This window comes from Cricetulus griseus, chromosome 2 (genome assembly GCF_003668045.3).
Source record: "Cricetulus griseus strain 17A/GY chromosome 2, alternate assembly CriGri-PICRH-1.0, whole genome shotgun sequence".
Taxonomy (NCBI): Eukaryota; Metazoa; Chordata; class Mammalia; order Rodentia; family Cricetidae; genus Cricetulus; species Cricetulus griseus.
The window spans coordinates 17063326-17083140 of NC_048595.1; the positions used below are offsets into that span (position 1 = coordinate 17063326).

The following is a 19815-nucleotide window of genomic DNA, read 5'->3' on the forward strand; positions in this document are numbered from 1 at the left end:
TGAACCGGGAGGGTCCATCCCTCCCCCAAGAATCCTTTATTGGAGATGAATAAAAGAGTAAGTCTGAGATGAACAAAAGCTGACCCTGGGGGCTCAGAAGCAATCCTGCTTCTTTAGGATCAAGGACCATCCCAGCCTCCAGGGTGAACAGTTCAACTCCTAGCCATTCATTGGGTGCCCTCTGGTCTCCCGCATTTGGCTTGGTCCACCCGTGTAGGACCTAGCACCAAGAGGCTATAAAACAGAGCTGTCCATGGTTGCTGATAGCATTGGCTTTGTAATTGTGGCTGAGCAATGGCAGGATTTCTGGCCCTGGAAAGCAGACTCTTGAAGCTTCTCTTATCTTCCCAACTCCTCCTTTCTTTCTTGGTCCCTCACTTCCCCTAGACCGGAAGGCTTCTGGTTTGATCAAGAGAAACACGAGAGAAGTAGGATCAGTCAACCTACATCATTCCTTTCTTTCCTGCTGAATCAAGGAGGCAGCTAGACAGGTGAGTCGTACTCTACTTCCAGTTCTACTTCCTGGCTGAGGAGCACAGTACAGACTTCTGGGGGGGGGAGGTCAAGGCTGCCCCTCTAAAGAAGGCATTCAGAGTACTTTAGCCTGTGCAGCACCGGCCTTGACCCATTATAACTAGGCTGTAACAACTGTAATGATCAGACAGGAGACCAGGGGTGTCTGTCCTACCCCTGAGCCCAGAGCCATCCTCTGCAGTCTGGCTCTGTTCATTCCAAGTCAGTTCTTGAGACCAGCTTTCCAGCAAGGGGCCACATCTGTGGGATGCTTGCCTCATTCATGTGGCATCCACAGTACCTAGCAGAGGTCTGGACATAAAGCTGGAATTCATTAAAGGAAAATACTAGACTGATAAATAGTCTATAAGATAGTGCCTGGACCTGAATGATGGCCAGCGTGGTCCCACCCTTGTAGGGAGAACAGTCCTGGTCTGATAAGGATTGAGGGCTGTGTAACTGAACCCAGCCCAGGCAGCCTCAGATCTAACTTCAGGACTGCCTGGCCCAGGACATCAGCCCCAACAAGGAGGGGCCAGTGTCCTTGGCAGGGACATGATCCAGGGAAGGTGAGCTCCCAGTTCTGTGGACTCAAGTCCCAGCTCTGAATGTCAGGGTCCAGTGTGGGCCATGAGGGGTCAGCAAGGAGCTAGTCGTGCAAAAGTTGCAGAGAACTTGCCGGGAGAACCCCGGTCTTTGAGCCGTCTCCTTCCGTGAGGCAGACCTGGGGAAAGAAGGACAAAGCTGACACATTTAAAGCTCCTTTTGCATCTTCTCTGGGAAATGGCTCTAGCTGGGCTTCACTCAGCTTCACACAGTTGTGGGCTAGAGCAGGAAGGTGGCACCAGGCTTAACAGTGGCCGTTTCCATAGTGTTACCACAATGGAGAGAGGTCTCCCTCCCCTCTATGCCTGCTCTTGACCAGTTCTACAACTCTGCTACCTACACTTCAAACCACACACCCAGCGCTCCTACCGGAATGTTCCTTCTAGACAGAGGCTGCCAGGCAGAGGGACTGTCTTCCAGACTCCGACCTCCCCGTCTGTAAGATCGAGTGCTCTCTGAGCTGGAAGGCAGGGATGGCCAATGTCACCCTGCTACCCAGAGCCCCTCAGCGGGACCCAGATAGACAAACAAAGCTGGGTTAGTGTTAGAGGGGAACCAGAGTCCACCAGGCTCCTAGGCTGGGTCATCACAGGCCCTGGAAGTCTGGGGCTGATCTCTCCCCAGAGGGCTCTGAGGATGCTCCCAAGTCCACTTCTCCCCAAACTCAAGTCTAGACAAAAAAGGTTTACAGAGAAGAGAGACAGTTGGATTGACAGGTGAAGATTTCATGAGGGTTTAAGAAGGATCCATGCAGGTGGGGCTAAGCTTTTTTCTCCTCCCACCAACTTCAGCAACCCAAGCCCCCCGGCTCCTCCTTGGCTCTCCCAGCCAGACTTGAAAGCAGATGGTAGGAAGAGGAAAAGGTAAGCCAGCCCCCACCCAGGTCCAGGCTACAACTTGAGTCCTGGAGTGAGAAGACTGTGACCCAGGCTTCAGACAGGTAGAGAAGCCAACACATGCCCAGAGAGGTCAGGAGGCACACTGGGTAGTACGGCCAGCCCTTACCAACCTGAACTTGACTGGGAGATACACTTCAATAGGGGTGGTCCCAGATTCTGGCCTAGGTCGGGAGGTGCCTGATGGCTCCTGGAGGCCTTCTTTAGGGCTAGGTGGGGCTAGGCTCAGCCCCCCAGGTTCCACAGAGCTGGTGAGGCTAGATGAGGAAGACGCTGGACTGCTTGGGTTCTCTGAGGCTTCAGGAGACTCTGACCTCAGACTGGGGGTGTCAGAGCGATCTAGAACCACAAAGTGATGTGGGCTTTTAAAAAAAGATTTATTTATTTGTTTATTTATTATAAATACAGTGTTCCACCTGCATATAGATCTACATGCCAGAAGAGTGTACCGGATTTCATTACAGATGGCTGTAAGAGCCACAGTGTGGTTGCTGGGAATTGAACTCAGGACTTCTGAAAGAGCAGCTAGTGCTCTTAACCTCTGAGTCATCGCTCCAGTCTGTGATGTTTGCTTTTTAATTGCTCCCTGTGATAAGAAAGTAGAAATGTGGGGCTGGAAAAATAGCTCAATGGTTAAGAGCACTGGCTGCTCTTCCAGAGGACCTAGGTTCAATTCCCAGCACCTAAACGGTGACTCTCAACTATCTATTAAGGGATCTGGTGCCCTCTTCTGTCTGATGGTCTCTTCTGCCATGCAGGCATACATACAAATAGAGCACTCATAGACACAAACAAATCTAATAAAAAAGAAAGAAGGTAGAAATGCTTTCCTCTTTGTCAATGTCAAAGCTGACTTTGGCTTCTAGGATTCATCATGGTTCTCTCCAAGTTCTCCAGCCCCTCTACCACCCCATCACTCTCATTCAGTCGGGTCATGATGTGCTGTTCCTGCCCACCCACCCACCCCCAGCTGAGCGTTCCTGCCCATCCTCCAAGCTCAATTTAGGCACTACCTCCTTCAGGGAGCCCTTCTAACCCACTGCTAACTCCAGCAGGATCTACCCTACCCTGGCCTCCCAGGGCAAGCTCCATTCATTCAACACCTAAGTCCAAGAGCACAGCCAGGCTCTGCTCGGTGCTGGAAGAGCTCTCTGCGGAGGACTAAACCTGGGGCTGCTAGGATTAGCATTCTACAGTGTGTTATGACTGACTGCTTCCCGGTCTCCGTCCCCTCACTAGGCTCACATAGGGCATACTCCACCAACTCTTGTCTTTTTGGCTAAGAGAAGCACCAAAGAATCTGGGCAAGACCAGCCCGGGTTGGAATCTCACAACAGAAGCTTCAAAAATGGTGGCAGCTTAAGCATGCCACTTAACATCTCTCCCTTTACTTGAAGGAGAGGATGGCAACCCTAATGGAACTCTGACGGCAGGATGGGCTTGCTGTCATTCACTCTTGGTTGTTGTTTTCACAGGGTCTCAAGGAGCCCAAGCTGGCCTTAAACTTAGTATATAGCCGAGTGGGGTCTTGAACTCCTGGTCTTCCTGCCCCCATCTCCTCAGAGCTGGGATGACAGGCATGAGCCACCACACTTAACTCTGACATGTACTGGAAGCTCCATGCCTCACACAGCAGTCTCTCAATAAATGGCATGATCACAATACTTGTGGGTAGCCAACTATACCTCCACTGGAATGTCCTGCTCGCCCTGGAAGTGTGGTCCTAGAGTTTTTGGCGGGCAGGGGTGGGGGACGGTCCTCTTTGTGGCTCTGAGAGGTGGCTGGTCCCGGGACAATAATGGTCTCATAGGTCTTGTTGATATCCAGCCTCCCATTGCCCCAGCAGTCCCGAGCTGGGGGCTTCCCAGGACAGTACTGTGGGGACAAGGCCATCTTGGTTTCCACAGTTCAACTTTCCCCTTCCCACAGCACGCCCAACATGGCTCTTGTCTGGTGCCATCCACAGGGGAAGGGCTGTACCTACCTTTTCTTCCTCATCCTCCTCACTGTCACAGCCATGTTCCATGGAATGTCCCCATGGGTAGTCCATGTGGAGAGGGAAAGTGAGGGTGCCTGCCTGTGCCTGCTCCAGCTGCCAAAAACAAAGGCTCCCCATGTACAAGGGCCAGTGGGGATGAGGAAGGGTTAGAGGGCAGCCTCTGCCTTCAAACTCACCAGCTCTTCACATCCCTTGTGTTGTTTCTTCCTGGCAATGTCCAGAGCTGTCTCTCCAGCATCATTTACTGTGAAGGGTAATCAATCCAGGGACCATGGTCAAAGTCAAGGCAGCTTAGAAGTTAGTATGGGCCTTAGAATTGGAATGTCTGGGTATGAAAACTGACTCTCTGACTTTCTAGCTGTGTGGCCTTAGGTGACTGACCTACTCAACCTCCCTGGGTTTTAACTGTCTCCTCTGTAAAATGACACCTGAAACTATCTGACCAGGATCCACTGATTAACAGTACAGAAGACTTGTCCTGAGACCAGACACATGTTACATAATAAGCAGGGTAACAGTTACATCACTAGTGTACCCAGATTCAGATAGGATCCAGTTTGCTCCATCCACACCTTTTGGCAGGCTCACTAGCTCTGTGTGGGAAAGCTGAGGTTCTAGAAATGAATGACAGTCCCCACCCCTGCCCGGCCACAGAGGGGCTCAGAAGCAAGCCAGGAGTAGGAGTATGCCTGCTGTCAGTGCTGGGATCTGTGAAGGCAGGAGGCCCCACATGGGGCAGTCAGAAAGGGAGTCTGGAGGAGGCAACAGGCCGCACCTGCCCCCACGGGAGCCCTCCCTTTCAGCAGCAGCTTGAGGCAGTCCAGCTGGCCGTGGAGTGCAGCACAGTGCAGCGCGGTGTTTCCATCCACCGTCTTGGCATCCAAGTGGCCACTAAAAGGGGAGGGTTGCAGTGAGGTTCAGGGAAGGAAACAAGCAGGCAATGGGGGGTCAAAATACCAGGGAGAGAGGGGGGGGACAAGGAGGGGGTGGGGGCACAGGGAGGTTGCTGATGGCTGACAGGCTCTCACCCATTCTGGATAAGGAACTCCACTAGGGGCAGGGAAGCCCGGCTGGCGACTCTGATGGCCAAGTGCAGGGCAAGCTCTCCAGGTGCCTGAATATACACACATGCTTTAGTTTCCCAAGTCACATGCCCTCAACGTAGTTCTGCCCTCTTGAGCCCTTGTGGCCCAGCATCTCTGCTTATGAAGAGGTCAGAAACCCCAAGAGTTGAGACAATGTGCACAGACCCTCCTCACATTAAGGATACGTGAGAAAGCCCAGGCAGTCCCTTTATGGTTTCCTTCAGTGGTCCCTCCTTGGTCCTCGGAGAAGGTGTTCTCAAATCTTTATCACGCTGGACCTCTCCTTTCCTCTTACTTTCTAGTGTGCCCATGCTGCCCACCTTATCCAGGTGCTGTGGTCCTACTTGCCGCCTCACCCAAGTGCTATGCCCTCACTGTCCACTGGGTGGCCTGTGATGATTTCAGACATAAAGTTCAGTGACATCTTGCCCCACCTCAGCTCGTGCTAGGGGCTGACTCGGGCCCTCACAGGCTACACTCACTATGCTCCATCTCAGATTACACCCACAGCCGGAGACACCCCGTTGTTTTGTTTTAAAAGATTGCCTTCATCTCTTGTTTCCAATTTCCCGTGCATGAGTATTTTGCCTGCGTTCCACATGCATACAGTGCCCACAGAGGCCAGAAGAGGGCACTGGATCCCCTGGAACTGGAGTTACAGACAGTTGTGAGCAACCATGTGAATCGTGGGAATTGAACCCGGGTCCTCTGGAAGAGCAACCAGTGCTCTTAGCCGCTGAGACGTCTCTCCAGTCTCATAACATCCAGTTTTTAAATGTCCAATCAGTCACAGCCCCTTCTGCTGATGAGATCGTCCTGAAATATTTCCTCCCTCATGGATATATCACCAAAATGCAGCGGCTTTCTCCACGCTAATCCAACCTGCCCTTTCCACTTCCAAGGCTATTGGTGACCCATGTTATAGACAAAGGAAATAGGACTCAGAGAAGTGCAGTAACTGCCCTGGGTCACACAGTTAAGAAAAGATACAGCCGGGATTTGGGAATCCCGGTCTAGGTCTGCTTGGCTGGAGTTATTTTCTGTCCCACTTAATGTGTGAGATTTGAGCACACGGAGAAGATTGTGACAGCTAGAGGAGGTCTGAGGAGTATGCAAGGGTTAAAAGTGGCCCCGGAAGGGGGCTCTCACCTGCCCATCAGGCCCTGGCAGCAGCTGTCCGAAGTCCTGCCCATTGGCAAAGGCCTCCAGTACAGACAGGAGGTCCCTGTTGCGGATAGCTGTCCACAGCTTCTGGGGCTCAGGTGTGGACTGGCGTGCAAACCTGTGTTCCACATACTTGGCCACAATGTAGTTCCTACGGCTGCTCCTACCAAGACAATAAACAATCACGGGTTCTCAAAAAGGTTTTCCACATAGTAATTTCTGGAACCACCCTCTAGGAGAATCTGGTGACCTGGTAACTTCCAGGTCAGCAGGCTCCGTTCAACCCAACCTTCTGACCCAAGATCCCTCTCAGACCCTGGGAACTGGGGAGCTAGCACATCCCACCTTCTGAGACTGTCCTTACATGTCACTCTCAGCACAGGGTTTAGGGCTCCCGAGAGCGGGCAGATGGGCCTCCATGACTTCATTGAAGCGGGAATTTCCCATGTTCAGAGCCAGCTGGAGACACAGCGCAGTGTGAGTGTTGAGTCAGCAGGTAAAATCAGGTGTTAGGACAGAGCCCCCGGCAAGGTTCAGCCTTCAAAGTCCAGCCCTTCTCCACAGTTCCCCAGGTGCCGCCCCTACCAACACCACTCTGGTTACTTTGGATCCATTCCCAGTTAGCCAAGCTTCGTCTCCCAAGCCCAGCCCCACACTCCTAACATTCTCTCCAAACCCTGACCCTGCTCTCACCAGCAGCTCTGAGGGACTCAGGAGGTCCAAGGTGAGAGACTGTATTCGGGAGAAACGCACACCCAGCTCTCGGTGGACGCCCGAGCACTGGATGCAGGTGAGCACACCCAGGTTGGTGCTGAGCCACGTGGGATCTGCAGAGGAGCACAGCTAAAGCCTACAGCCCAGAGCCCCTTCTCCACACCTCCCACCAAACCTTCCCCACCACTCACCTGCAGCCCCACAGTCGCAACAATGGCCATTCCCCGGCCTACTCTTCACCTCGGCAATGAGCATCTTGGTGAGGTCCTGGGGCTCCGCATCCAACCTTGGGGTGCCACCCCAAGACCACTGGCCGCCACTGGGCTCCCCATTAAAGGCGCTACTCAGTGCTTCGTCCTTGCTGTTCTGCAGCACAGATACCCATCTGTGCAGGTGGAATAGGAGGGTTGGGGACAGGAGACCAGGTGTGGACCCAAGCTCCCTGCCCCATGCACTGCCCCCACCACTGCTGGCCCAGAGCCGGCACTCACGCCTCACACTCCAGCTCGTCCTCTGCGTGGAAGTGGTATGTACGGTTGTCTGTGGGTGAGAGGAAAGGGCATGAAGCACACAGATCCTGCAGGCCTTCCCCAGGACAAACACCTATGTGCCCCTGAGATCGGGCCCTCCGAAGTGTCACCACCTTCAGACATCATCTCCAAAGTAGGTCCCCAGCAAGGCTCTCTGTATGAGGCCTTGGATCCAGGGTCAGCGCGTAGCACACCCCCTCCACCCAGCTCAAGTGCAGCATGACCCTGACCTCCAGCCGCCACCCCACTCTGGTTTCCCTCTGTCCTACCACTCCCCCTTCACCCAGCCCTACCAAATCCCTAACTGCTGTATCCATGGCTTGAACCATACAGCACCCTGCTTCCAGACCTCCATGGGTCCCAACTATTGGGGAACAAGGTCCAGACCTACGAGGGGCAGCTCCAGGGCTTGCCTCACTGCTCCTACGTGAAGTCCCTGGTAAGAGCAACGGGGGAGTCTGCATTCTGCTTTCATGCCTCCCGCCCTGCTAAACTCTGCTCTTAAATGCTACGATCTCTGTCTCTCAAGGCTAAACTCGAATGTTCTCCTCAAACAACCCTTAATTTCCTACAGCAGGTCAGGTCCTCCAAGGGTCTCTATATGTGCCTCTCTCCTCTGGACACCTCACCCACCATCCTAGAGACCTGGGCCCCCTCCTCATTCCTTCCAAGAGGGTTTCCTGAAGATTGAGCCTTTAAAGAAAAATGACACAGGGTCTCATGTAGCCCAGGCTAGCCTAAACTCCCCTTGTAGCTGAGGATGACCTTGAACTTCTGATCCCCATGCTGTGATTACAGGTGTACACCACCATGCCTAGTTTCATGTGGTTCTCAGCACAGAACCCAGAGCTCAATGTGTGCTAGGCAGAGTGAGCTACATTCCTGGCCTGAAGGGCCAGCTCCTTCCCAGCCTGCTCTTACCTTCCTTAAAGCCTGGCACCAAAGCAGTGGTAGCCTTTAGCTATTTAGTGGGACTGAATACAGATCCCTGAATGCAGCCCCTCAGGAGGACACTGAGAAGTGTGGGGCTTATGTAGACTACTCACGGGTCACCAGGTCGAAGCATGTTTTCTCCTCGGGGTTTGGCCTCACTTGGCAAGTCAGCAGGGTCAGCTTCACCGGGGGCCGGTTGACCTGTGGGAATTTGAAGGTGGAGGACACACATGTTACCCTCTGGGCCTCTGAGTACCTTGTCTCCTTGTCTATTTATTTGTTTTTTAAATAAATATTCTTTTTAAATATTTTATTTATTTATTATATATACAATGTTCTACTTGCACATTTGCCTATACATCAGAAGAGGGAAGAGGGCACCAGATGATTGTGAGTCACCGTGTGGTTGCTGGGAATTGAACTCAAGGCCTCTGTAAGAGCAGCCAGTACCCTTAACCTCTGAGCCATCTCTCTAGCCCCCCTTGTCTATTTAACAATCATGATAGTCCTGTGCCTCCAGGGGTGGTGATGTGGATCCTAAGTAGGACCTTTGGGTACCATCCTTCCTCCTAGCAGGAATCTCTAACACTGGATCTAAGAGCTTGGCAGCTGTCTGCTCAGAACTCCTCAGAGGCCTCACCATGCTGTGTGAGATGGTCAGGCAGCCATGCTTGACTCCACACTTCCTCTTCTGCCAGACTCTTCGAATCCTAAAGCCCAGAAGGACAGAAAAAGTGACCAGTGGCTCATATCTAATTCCTCTGCATCAGAGAGCAGGGCAGACCTCTTCCTTCCCACTCACTGTCTTCACCACTCTTGGCCCTCAAGAAGCTCCTGGTATGAGGTGGGAAGGCCTCAGGCTTTGGAATTCCTATTCTAGAGGGTTGGTATAACTCTGGTACCCTGAGAGCTTCTAGCCTGATGGAAGAAACACAACTTATGACCTTACTTGTTTTGTGTGTGAGCATGACAAGGCACACGAATGCAGGGGCGGGGGGGGGGGGGTCAGGGGCAGAAGACAACCTGAGGGAATCCGTGTGGCGGTTTGAGTGAGAACAGTCCACATAAGCCCATGTTTGAATACTTGGTTCCAGGTTAGTGGAACTGTTTGGGAAGGATCGGGAGATGTGGCCTTATTGGAGGAGATGGATGTGTCACTGTGGATGTGGGGGGTGGTAAGCTTTGAGGTTTCTGAAACCCTTGCCGTTCCCTGTATGCTCTTTTTGTGCCCTGTGCGTCTTGGTGAGATGTGATGCCTGCTGCCATGATGGCCATGGCCTCACCCTCTGGCACTGAAAACGCCCTATTAGTTCTTTCTTCCATAAGTTGCCTTGGTCATGGTGTCTCTCCCCAGCAATAGATAAGTAACTAAGACAGTCAATTCTCTTTCTACCACATGGGTTCTAGGCATTGAGTTTAGGTGGTCAAGCATGACAGTAAGCACCCTTACCTCTAAGCCAGTGGCTCCCAACCTTCCTAATGCTGCAACCCGTTAACATAGCTCTTCAAAGCTGGTTTGGGTTTTTTTGTTTGTTTGTTTGTTTGTTTTTGCTATTGTTATGAATAGTAATGTAAATGTCTGTGTTTTCTGATGGTCTTAGGTGACCCTGAAAGGCAGCAGTTCTCAACCTGTGGGTCGAAACTCTTTGGGACTTGAATGACCCTTTCAAGGGTTAGCCTAAGACCATCTGCATATCAGCTATTTACAGTACAACTCATAATAATAGCAAAGTTACAGTTATGAAATGGCAATGAAAATAATTTTATGGTTGGGGTCACCACAGCATGAGGAGCCGTATTAAGGGGCAGCACCGTTAGGAAGGCTGAAAACCACTCCCCAAAGGGGTCGTGACCCACAGCTTGAGAACCGTTGCTCTAAGCCATCTCACTGGCCCCTTTCTAAAATGAAAAGTTAATGCCAGAAACCAAGGCGTAGCTGATGCTCTCATTTCTAGGCATACACAGTGTACTATATAGACGGCAAGGATGAAGGCATATTAAGAGCTTGGTAAGTCTTTTTTTTTTTTTTTTTTTGGTTTGGTTTGGTTTTTTGAGACAGGGTTTCTCTGTGTAGCTTTGGAGCCTGTCCTGGCACTCGCTCTGGAGACTAGGCTGGCCTCGAACTCACAGAGATCCGCCTGCCTCTGCCTCCTGAATGTTGGGATTAAAGGTGTGCGCCACCAACGCCTGGCGAGCTTGGTAAGTCTTAACTGCTGCTAGATATCAAACTCATGGCTATCTCCTGCCTCAGCCTCCCAAACGCTGGGATTAAAGGCATGGGCCATGGATGGCTCTGTTGCTGCAATTCTTGAAGAATAGCCTTTAGCAAAGAGCCACATGCCCAGTTGTCCTTTGATAACTGTACACCATCAGACTGTGCAAAATGGTCCATGGGAATATAAGGGCAGTCATTGGGGCATCTTCTCTATCCTTCATGTCCTGGCTGTGTGTCTTTGGGCAAGTTGCCTGAGCTCTTTGCATCACTCACCCATCGCTTTTCTTGTACAGGAAGCCCACTTTCTCAGTCCCGAACTGCTTGTTGCCTTGGTGCTGGTGGATGCTGTAGCCGCCCCCTGAGTTCTTCCTGTTTGGGTGCTCCTGCCCCTCAGACATGCAAAGGAGACTTCAGGGTGTCTGGGAGGGAAGAGCCCCGTGCTGCACTGCTCCTCGGGGGGTGTTTGGGAGCTTCTCTCCCTCCCCTGCTCCCCTATGCCAGGGTGCGGGTGGGTAGGTTAGACATCTCTTTTAGAATGACTCAGGGCCTGACCTCTCTACTCTCCAAATGCAGCATCCCTCGGAGGGAGTCCCGGAGCTGGGTCAGCTTCTGCAGCTCTTCCTCCTGAGCTTGCCGAAGCTATGGGCAGAGCAGGATCCATGGCTGGTCAGGGCAGAGCCTGATGCAGCCCACTGGGGCAGTGTCTCATTCTATGACGGGAGCCAGCACTCCACACTCACAGCTTCCCGAAAGGGACAGGCCAGACTTACCCCATGGACTGAGGCTGCCAGCTTGTCGATGAAGGGGGACAGGCTCTGAGCTGCTTTCCAGCCATCTTGGAAGAAGCTAAGAAAGGCCAGAGGCCAAACAAGGGGACCAGGGAGGGATGGAAATGTGGATGAGGCAGAAGTTGGAGAAGATCCCTATAGGGCACCCTTGGGCACGCAGCCTGGGGATGAGAGCAGGTGTACAGAGGTGAGACTCTGTGGGTTCAGATCTCACTGACTAATCTTGAGAACTTGATAACTGGGCCTCAGTTCCCCCATCTATAAAATATGGATAAAGGCTGTATCTGCTCTGGGGGTGTTGAGGGATTGGTGGGATCACCATGCCCAATCCTTAGTGCCTGAACCATGGTGAGTACTTTGTACATCTGTGCAATAAAAGCGTTGTTCATGAGGTCCAGAGGTAGAGACCTGGAGGGTCTCAAACCCCGGAGGGGTGCTTGGTCCTGTCCCCCACAACCCATTAAAGGTGGAGGCAGGGAGATACTTACTTGTGCTGGGCATGGAAGAACTTGATGAGGCTCTGAAGGAAGTCTGGACCTTGCTTCACCTGACTCTCTCCAGCTTTGACAAGATACTAGAAGATGGGACAAGCAGTGTGATGTGAGCCGGAACCCGGTGATGGGGGTTTTGTTCCCCACCCCAGGGCTAATTCCCTTAGCCATGACTGAACCTTGGTTACATCCTACAGGCCAGCTGGCCAGCCCTAGGGCCCGTGACTGGAGCCTTGAGGGTCTGGAAGAGGTGAACAGGAAACACACATAGCCCATCCTCACTGGGAGTCCCACCTCACCTCACACATGTGCAGCTGGAAGACTCGCCGCTCACGCTGTGTGTCCTGCAACATCTCCCCGTGGCCTCCGCCTGTGACTCTAGCCCGATCCCTCTCCTTCTCCAGCTTGGCCCTAGGTCATAAAGAAAGAGACATCTGAACAAGCCTCAGCAACCCTTATCCCATCCACCATTCCTGCTGTAGCCATGAATGTGGGAACAAAAGCTCTTCCCTGTGCCACCTGTGTGCTGGTACTGGCAACAGCAGGGGGCGGGGCAGGTCTGGAGAGTCCAGGGGGTCACGGAGGAGAAAGACACAAATCAAATCAAAGCAGACTCGGGAGAGTAAAAGAGAGACCTGGCCTCCTCACAGCAGCTAGGGAAGCCGTGTCTGTGTTGGGACTAGAAGCCTGAGACATGAGCTTGGAGGAAGCTATGCCTGGGCAGTTAGACAGTGGTAAACTTTGAGGTGGATGGCAGAGATGGACAGGGCTGGGAAACTGCCTGAGGCAATGGCAATGGCGAGGACCACAGTGGGCCTGGCTCCCACCAGCTAAACGTCCAAGTCTATAAGTTACAGCAAGAGGAAGGGTTTGAAGGTTTTATGCCAGTGATGAAGACGGGGTGGGACCAAGGATGACTACTTCTGATTAGCTAGAAGGGACTTAGAGGTGTGTGGGATAGATGACCACAGAGCCTTCATGAGCACACAGAGCTTTTCAAAGTTCTAAAAGCCTGTGGTACCCAGGCTGGGACTGCAGCTCCAGGGCAGAGAGCTAGCCTGACATGCATGAATCCCTGGTTCAGTCCCTACACCTCCCCTAATAAAGAATGAAATAGGGGGCTGGAGAGATGGTTCAGAGGTTAGGAGCATTGATTGCTCTTCCAGAGGTCCTGAGTCCAATTCCCAGCAACCACATGGTGCTCACAACCATCCATTAGGAGATCTGGTGCCCTCTTCTGGTGTGCAGATATACATGGAAGCAGAATGTTATATACATAATAAATAAATAAAATATTTAAAAAATGAGATAACTAGGGCCTCTCCCCTGCACCCCAACGGATCTCCAGGGGTAACTGCTTCTCTTCTTTAGCAACAGTGGATCCATTTGTGGATTGTTTCTCACGTACAGGATACACTTATTTAACAGTTCTGCGTCCCAGGGAATGCCAGCAGAGCAGAGCAGAGCAGAGCAGGCACATGGGGTGGGGCTAATCCCAGCTCTGCAGCTAATGAGTTGCACAGCTTTCCCTCTTTGAGCCTCAGTCTTCAAATCTACAAAATGGGGTGGCTTTCTATCCCCAGATGACAGGCAAGTAGGAGACTGACCAAGCAGAAGAGAGAGATAAGGGCGGGGGTGGGGAGAGGCCGATAACGATGGACATACAACGATGTGACTCTGAGAGGTACAGACAGGTATCGGGTGTAATGGGGAGGGAGAGAGAAAAGAAGACTCAAGGCACATCGCGCACCTGCCGACTTTAATGCTTTGAGCTAGGCAGCAATGCCAAGCCTCCTGCAAACCCCGCCCACTGCTCTCTGCTCCATCAAATCCAACATTCTGACTGCACATTCTGCCCTCTGTGTGGATTGCGACCATGGCATGGCCACTTCATGTTTCTGGTATTTAGGAGTCACTTCTCTTCTTGTCGTATAAACCAGCAAGATCCAATAAGGTAGGGCCCCTGGGTATGGGATTGGTTTACTTACTTATTTACTATCTATGGATTGAGGGTGATAGTAGTGACTTCTGCTGGGGGAACAAACCTGGCAATGGTGTCAGAAGTTCTCCCAGCTCCTGGCACTAAGCAAGTTCTTCTTAAGCATTAAGTGTGATTCTTGCTAATTTACTCTTCTCAGAGATGGGGTCTTACGTAGCCCAACCTGGCCTCGCTATATGAATCAGAAGATCATCTTGACCTTCTGACCTTCCAGCATCCACCTCCCAAATGCTGAAAGTTGTAGGTATGCATCACATCAGGTTTTATATAGTCCCAGGGAGCAAGCCCAGGTCTTTGTGTGTGCTAGGCAATCACTGTATCAACTGAGCTACGTCCCCAACCTATTATTTTTAAGCACTAATTTTATATCAGGGCTTCACACACTAAAGTGATAAGCCCATGAAGCAGAAGTCATTCTCCCATTGTATAGATGAGAAGCTTAAGGCTTGTCCAAGTCTCTCAGCTATTAAGTGGCAGAGGTGGGATTTGAACCCAGATCTATCTAAGGATGGTTGTTACAGATGGTTGTGAGCCACCCTCTAGGTGCTGGGAATCAAACCCATGTCCTCTGCAAGAGCAACAAGTGCTCTTAACCACTGAACCATCTCTCCAGCCTCAGTACCGGGTACTTTCTTTTTTTCTTTTTTTCTTTTTGGTGTTTCGAGACATGGTTTCTCTGTGTAGCTTTGGAGCCTATCCTGGCACTCGCTCTGGAGACCAGGCTGGCCTCGAACTCACAGAGATCCGCCTGCCTCTGCCTCCTGAGTGCTGGGATAAAAGGCGTGCACCACCGACACCCAGCGTGCCGGGTACTTTAAATACACTGTAAAACTGTGCCGTTTTACAGATGAGGAAACAGATCTGCCTATGGACCAGCCTGATAAAACATGGTCCTCAGGCAGCACGGGACTTGGCATGCCAGAAGCCCAAGGTAGAGAAAGTGCCCTCTTTCCATGTGCTCCAGGGGTATTCAGATGGTGTTGGCAGCCTGGGTCGTCTCAGAATTGCCTGGACTGAACCATGCAGTGCCTTCCAGCATCCTGACATCTGGCAACACCTGGAGCCCCCAAACACAGGGAAGCACAGTCACCTGTAGCACGCCGTGCCGCTCATATGCAGCCCTGGTGAGGACCACATCAACAGTGTATCACTAACCCTAGGCAGCCCATGTCTTGTTAATGGAATAGTATTCGCTTTAAACAAATTTTTGCTTGTTTTGTTTTGTTTTTCTGAACCAGCGTCTCACTATGTAACCCTGGCTACCCTGGAATTTGTTATATGGACCAGGCTGGCCTCAAGCTCATAGAGATCTGCCTCCCAAATGCTGGGATCAAAGGCACATGACACGCCACCACCCCTCTGAAATCTTAGAAAAAGTTTACTAGAAAAAGTAAAGGCAGAGTTGCTTGAGCAAGATCTATGGGGAAAGGTGATTCTGTCCATTTTGGTAGACTTGGCTCTACAAGGCTAAGGGAAGGAGAGTCAGGTGGTTCCCTCTGCAGCTCACACAGAGAAGGCTAGCCTGGGTCTCTACTGCCCATTTTTGGACCTCTAAAATGAGCAGATGGCCACACCCCATCCCTTTGGCTGGTGCTCAGCTATCTCCAGAGGGCTATTTTTCATCTGGACCTGGACAGGTGGCATGGCTCTAGAGACGGAGGGGCAATAAATGCTCCAGGTGTATGGAACATGTTCCACAGCGGTCATTAGAAGGAGCAAATTAGTCCCCAAGATGCTTCCTCCTGACAGGGAAGATTAAACTTTACAGAATGTACCTGTCGGCACACCTGCCCCAGTTTGCTGCTGCTGTCTGGAGACATGTACTAATGCAGAAAGATGGGTCACATTTTGACTTCTTTGGGAGGATGGGGAGACAGGGGTCATGCATCCCAGACTAGCCTCAAACTCTGTATAAAGGGGCAGATAACCTTGAACTCCTCACCCTCCTGCCTTCTCTTCCTGAGCACTGGATTTACAAGTCTGTGTCACTGACACACCCATTTATAATATGCTGGGGATTGGGCCCAGGCCTTTGAGAGCAATAAGCAAGCACTGTCTCCACACTGAGCTACACTCCCAGCCCTGATTGTTGTTTGTTTACTTGCTTTTGAGACAGGGTCTCATGCAGCCCTGGCTAACCTGGAACTCGCTCTGTAGACCAGGCTGGCCTCCAACTGAGAGAGATCCACTTGCCTCTGCTTTCCAAGTGCTGGGATTAAAAGTGTGTGCCACCAAGCCCAGCTATTGTTTTCATTTTTGAGGCAGGGTCTCTCTATGTATCAGGCTGGCTTCAAACTTGCAATCCTCCTGCCTCACCCTCACAGAATATTTTTTAATAAAAATAGAAGATTACATAATATGGTTACTTTGATTTCAGTCTCATCAATATATTTCACTGTACATAGAAGAAAAATGTCTTATTTTGGGGAATTAAAGATTTTTCACCTATGCTTTGGTGGTTTCTCCCCACTTCACCTTGTTTTTTATTTTTTATTTTTCTGAGACAGGGTTTCACGTATCCCAAGCTGGCCTTAAACTAGCAATGTAGCAGAAGCTGACCTCAAAACTCATCTTTCTGCCTCCACTTACATGTTGCAGCAATTATGGGAGTCAGCCGCCAGCTTGTTTGCTGTAACGTGGTTGCTGGGGATTGAACTCAGGTCCTCGGGCTTGCAAGGTGAACACTACTGAGCCATCTCCTCAGCTGCCCCCCCTTGTTTTTTAAATTATAAAGTTAGAGTGCTATATATTTTTCTAAAAAATAAAATAAAATAAAATTACTACTAACAGAGAACTTTCAGACTCCCTACAGAGTGATCCTAATATTTTCCTAAAGATGATTAAACTTTTTTCTTTTTTTTTTCCTGTGTATGTTGGAAAGGGGACAGGATCTCACTATATTGTCCAGGCTGGCCTGAAATTCCTCAGATCAAGTAATCTTCCCTCTTTAGCCTCCTGAGTATCTGGAACTCTAGGTGTATAACACCATGCTGAGCAAATTTTTTCTCTCTCTTTCCCTCTTTTTTTTTAACTTCATCATCTTTTCTAAATATATACATAAGAAATGTATTTTATTTTATTTTTTTAAGATTTATTTATTTATCATGTATACAGTGCATGCCAGAAGAGGGCAACAGATCTCAATACAGATGGTTGTGAGAAATGAACTCAGGACCTCTGGAAGAACAGTCAGTGCTCTTAACCCCTGAGACATCTCTCCAGCCCGAAATGTATTTTCTTTAGCCAATAAATTTTAAGGAAGAATACAGGGAACCTGAGACAGGTCTGCTTAGAGCCCAAGGAGTCAGACTCCTTGTCCCATGGGTATGGTGGCAGATCTCTGGTGGGATGCAAAGAAGCCTGGGTGCAGCCATCACTGTTCATGTCCAAAGCATCTGCTGCCAGCACCTGAGCTTTCCCTGAGTGTGGATGCAATGCTGTGCACAAGGCTGGAAGTCAGGGGATCCCATGATCTTTTAGGCCATGTCTTAACAGAGACCCTGAGCCAGGTGGAAGTCAGCCATCCTTGTTCAACACAGCACCCTCTCCTTAAGCCCACCCTCCCAGGTCACTTACATTTTGGTTTCATAGTCTTTCCATGCCTTCTCCAGGTGCTTTTTTGAATCCTGGGGTTGGGAAAAGAACAAGTTGCCCAAAGGAAAACATGAGCCCTGGAATAAACAGTACATTCTGCTACCATTAGAGGGACCCTACTCGTAAATTATGTTGTCCAGGGCGGTTCTCCAGCTGACACCCACTAACACCCAACCAACTCCCTTCCTGAGACTCAGCCCACCCTAGCTTCTCCCCAGAGTTGTCTAGAAGCAGTCAGGTGTGGTGGGTTCTAGCCTGGCGTGTAGACAACCTCTGGGGTCTGCTTTCAGTCTTGTCATGGGCCGTGGAGGATGAGAGCAGGAAGATGGCGGTCACATGTCTTGCTTAACCACCAGGGCTGGCAGCCAGCTGACTGGTTGAAAAGACTGGGAGATCCCTGAGCCCGAGTCCAGCCAGCACTTCTTCTAGCACAGCCTCAACTCCCTGAGAAAAAGTCCCAGCCGTCTGGTTTGGGAGGCTCCCAGACTGGTGGGGGATGAGGACAGTTCCTCCCCCATACTTTGTGGGGCCCACTGCCCGGGGAGGTGACACTGCCACCCTCCACTCCTGAGGGACCAGGCTGCCATCCGGAGGCAGCAGGGGGATGGGGCCACCTGCCTTCCAGGCCCGCCTTGGGAAGGGCTACTTACCTGATAGTAAAGGTGAGCCAGCAGGGCCTGTTCTGGCCTGGCCCAGGCCCTCCAGCTGACCCAAGGGCAGGCCAGGCAAGACTGTGAAGCCCTCTGGGCCCCCCTTCCACCCCAGGGCTGTGCTGAAGGCAGAGCCCCCTCTCTCCAGGAGACCTCACCTCAGCCGACCACCACCCACACAGACACACAGCTGACTACCTTGCTGCCTGGGCCAGCTCCCCAGCCGAGCCAGCCTGCAGGCCACACCCTTCTAGCAGCCTCAACGCCCCAGGGAGTCACCCGTCTGAAAGGCCAGAGACAAACTCAGATGAGGAAAGGAGGCACAGAGAGGAACTTTGTGGGGCACACAAGAGGGCAGGTGACACTGCCACCCTCACTGCAGGGCCTCTCTGATGGATCCAGGGGTGCCAGGTGCAGAGGGATGCAGCAGGGCACTGGGGATTGGGGCCTCAGACTGAACCTTCCAGGTGGCACTCAGCAGCATGAGGGAAATCAGTAGGGGGATGTAGGGGTGAGCTACAGGCCAAACTGCACTCATGCCAGGTAGCAGCTGTTAAGGGCATCTATCTAGGCAGCAGATGGTCACAAAGGAAAGAAAAGAGGGGGGGAGAGCGGGGAGTCCTCTCAGCCTCAGCAGGGGAGAGCTGAGTCAGGGTTGAGACAGAGAAGGAGAGGGAGTACCAGGAGGGACCAGTTCATCCCTGTGGAAGAGGTGGGGAGGAAGAGGCAGGGAGAGCAAGAGGCAGGGGGAGGAAGAAGATGAGGGGACAGAGGACGACTCAGGGTGTTAAAGTCAGTGCCCTCCCTGGACTGCTCCACCCTGCAAGGCCTCTTCCTGCCCTGCTGCAGGACTGCCTTTGCTCCTGGGTGAACAGAGCAGTGCAGCAGAAAAGTGAGGCAGGGTGGGGGGGACCTCAGCACTCAGAAGGCCTGGGACCAGTCCAAAACAAAAGGGGAAAGATGCATCCTACAGAAATTTCCTGATCAAGAGGCACAACTGACTCAGCCTTCAATTCAGTGATTGTGGAGAGGGCTCTGCACTGGCTGCTCTTGCAGAGGACCTGGGTTCAGTTCCCAGGCCCTGAGTCCACTCACCAGCTTGAAGAGTGCAGCCACCTCACGGGTGAACACAGCCAGTTCAGGGTGATGGCTGTTCTGGGACAGGTGACTATTCCCCAAGGTGCAGTGTTCCTCATTCTCCACATGGCCTCTTGAGCCTAGGCCTGGCTGAGCCCCAGGCCCCAGGCCTTCCAGGCAGGCTCACCAAGGCCAGAGCTATGGATGGCCCGCACAGCCTTCTTGATCCTCTGCAAGATAGCCTGGTCTCCTTCAGGACCTAGAGGCAAAGTGTACAAGGTTCAGTGGGGCCATGTAAGAGGGCCTTGACTTACACCACACACGCGCGCGCGCGCGCAGTCTTGCTGTCCTTTGAACTCCTCCCTGGAACCCTTCCAAGCACAAGCTGGCCACCCTCTTCTGCCTGACCATTCTTCTGCCTTACCACACAGAAGCCACAAAATAACCAAGCCACTCAGGAAGACCACAGACTTCCTCACTCAACTTAGTGCCAGTGAGCCTATGACATAAACCTGGGGATTCAAAGATGTATGACACCAGGCTAGGGTTAGAACTTTGGTT

General features: G+C 51.7%; 1 protein-coding gene across 1 annotated transcript in view; it reads right to left on the reverse strand.

The window, feature by feature from the left end:
- Window positions 1-19815, reverse strand: part of Asap3 (ArfGAP with SH3 domain, ankyrin repeat and PH domain 3) — a 41641-nt gene continuing 21826 nt past the window's right edge. The window contains exons 2-24 of the mRNA XM_027399983.2: window positions 19442-19513; window positions 19273-19385; window positions 17510-17643; window positions 12234-12345; window positions 11932-12017; window positions 11426-11501; window positions 11208-11294; window positions 10929-11038; window positions 9081-9150; window positions 8554-8641; window positions 7469-7517; window positions 7169-7362; window positions 6957-7090; window positions 6628-6722; window positions 6249-6426; window positions 5043-5128; window positions 4790-4905; window positions 4191-4258; window positions 4000-4107; window positions 3701-3890; window positions 2129-2354; window positions 1489-1579; window positions 1-1237 (exon numbers count right to left, since the gene is read on the reverse strand). Coding sequence (XP_027255784.1) covers window positions 1163-1237; window positions 1489-1579; window positions 2129-2354; window positions 3701-3890; window positions 4000-4107; window positions 4191-4258; window positions 4790-4905; window positions 5043-5128; window positions 6249-6426; window positions 6628-6722; window positions 6957-7090; window positions 7169-7362; window positions 7469-7517; window positions 8554-8641; window positions 9081-9150; window positions 10929-11038; window positions 11208-11294; window positions 11426-11501; window positions 11932-12017; window positions 12234-12345; window positions 17510-17643; window positions 19273-19385; window positions 19442-19513 — 2558 coding nt within the window. The 3' untranslated portion in view covers window positions 1-1162. The remainder of the gene's footprint in view (window positions 1238-1488; window positions 1580-2128; window positions 2355-3700; window positions 3891-3999; window positions 4108-4190; window positions 4259-4789; window positions 4906-5042; window positions 5129-6248; window positions 6427-6627; window positions 6723-6956; window positions 7091-7168; window positions 7363-7468; window positions 7518-8553; window positions 8642-9080; window positions 9151-10928; window positions 11039-11207; window positions 11295-11425; window positions 11502-11931; window positions 12018-12233; window positions 12346-17509; window positions 17644-19272; window positions 19386-19441; window positions 19514-19815) is intronic.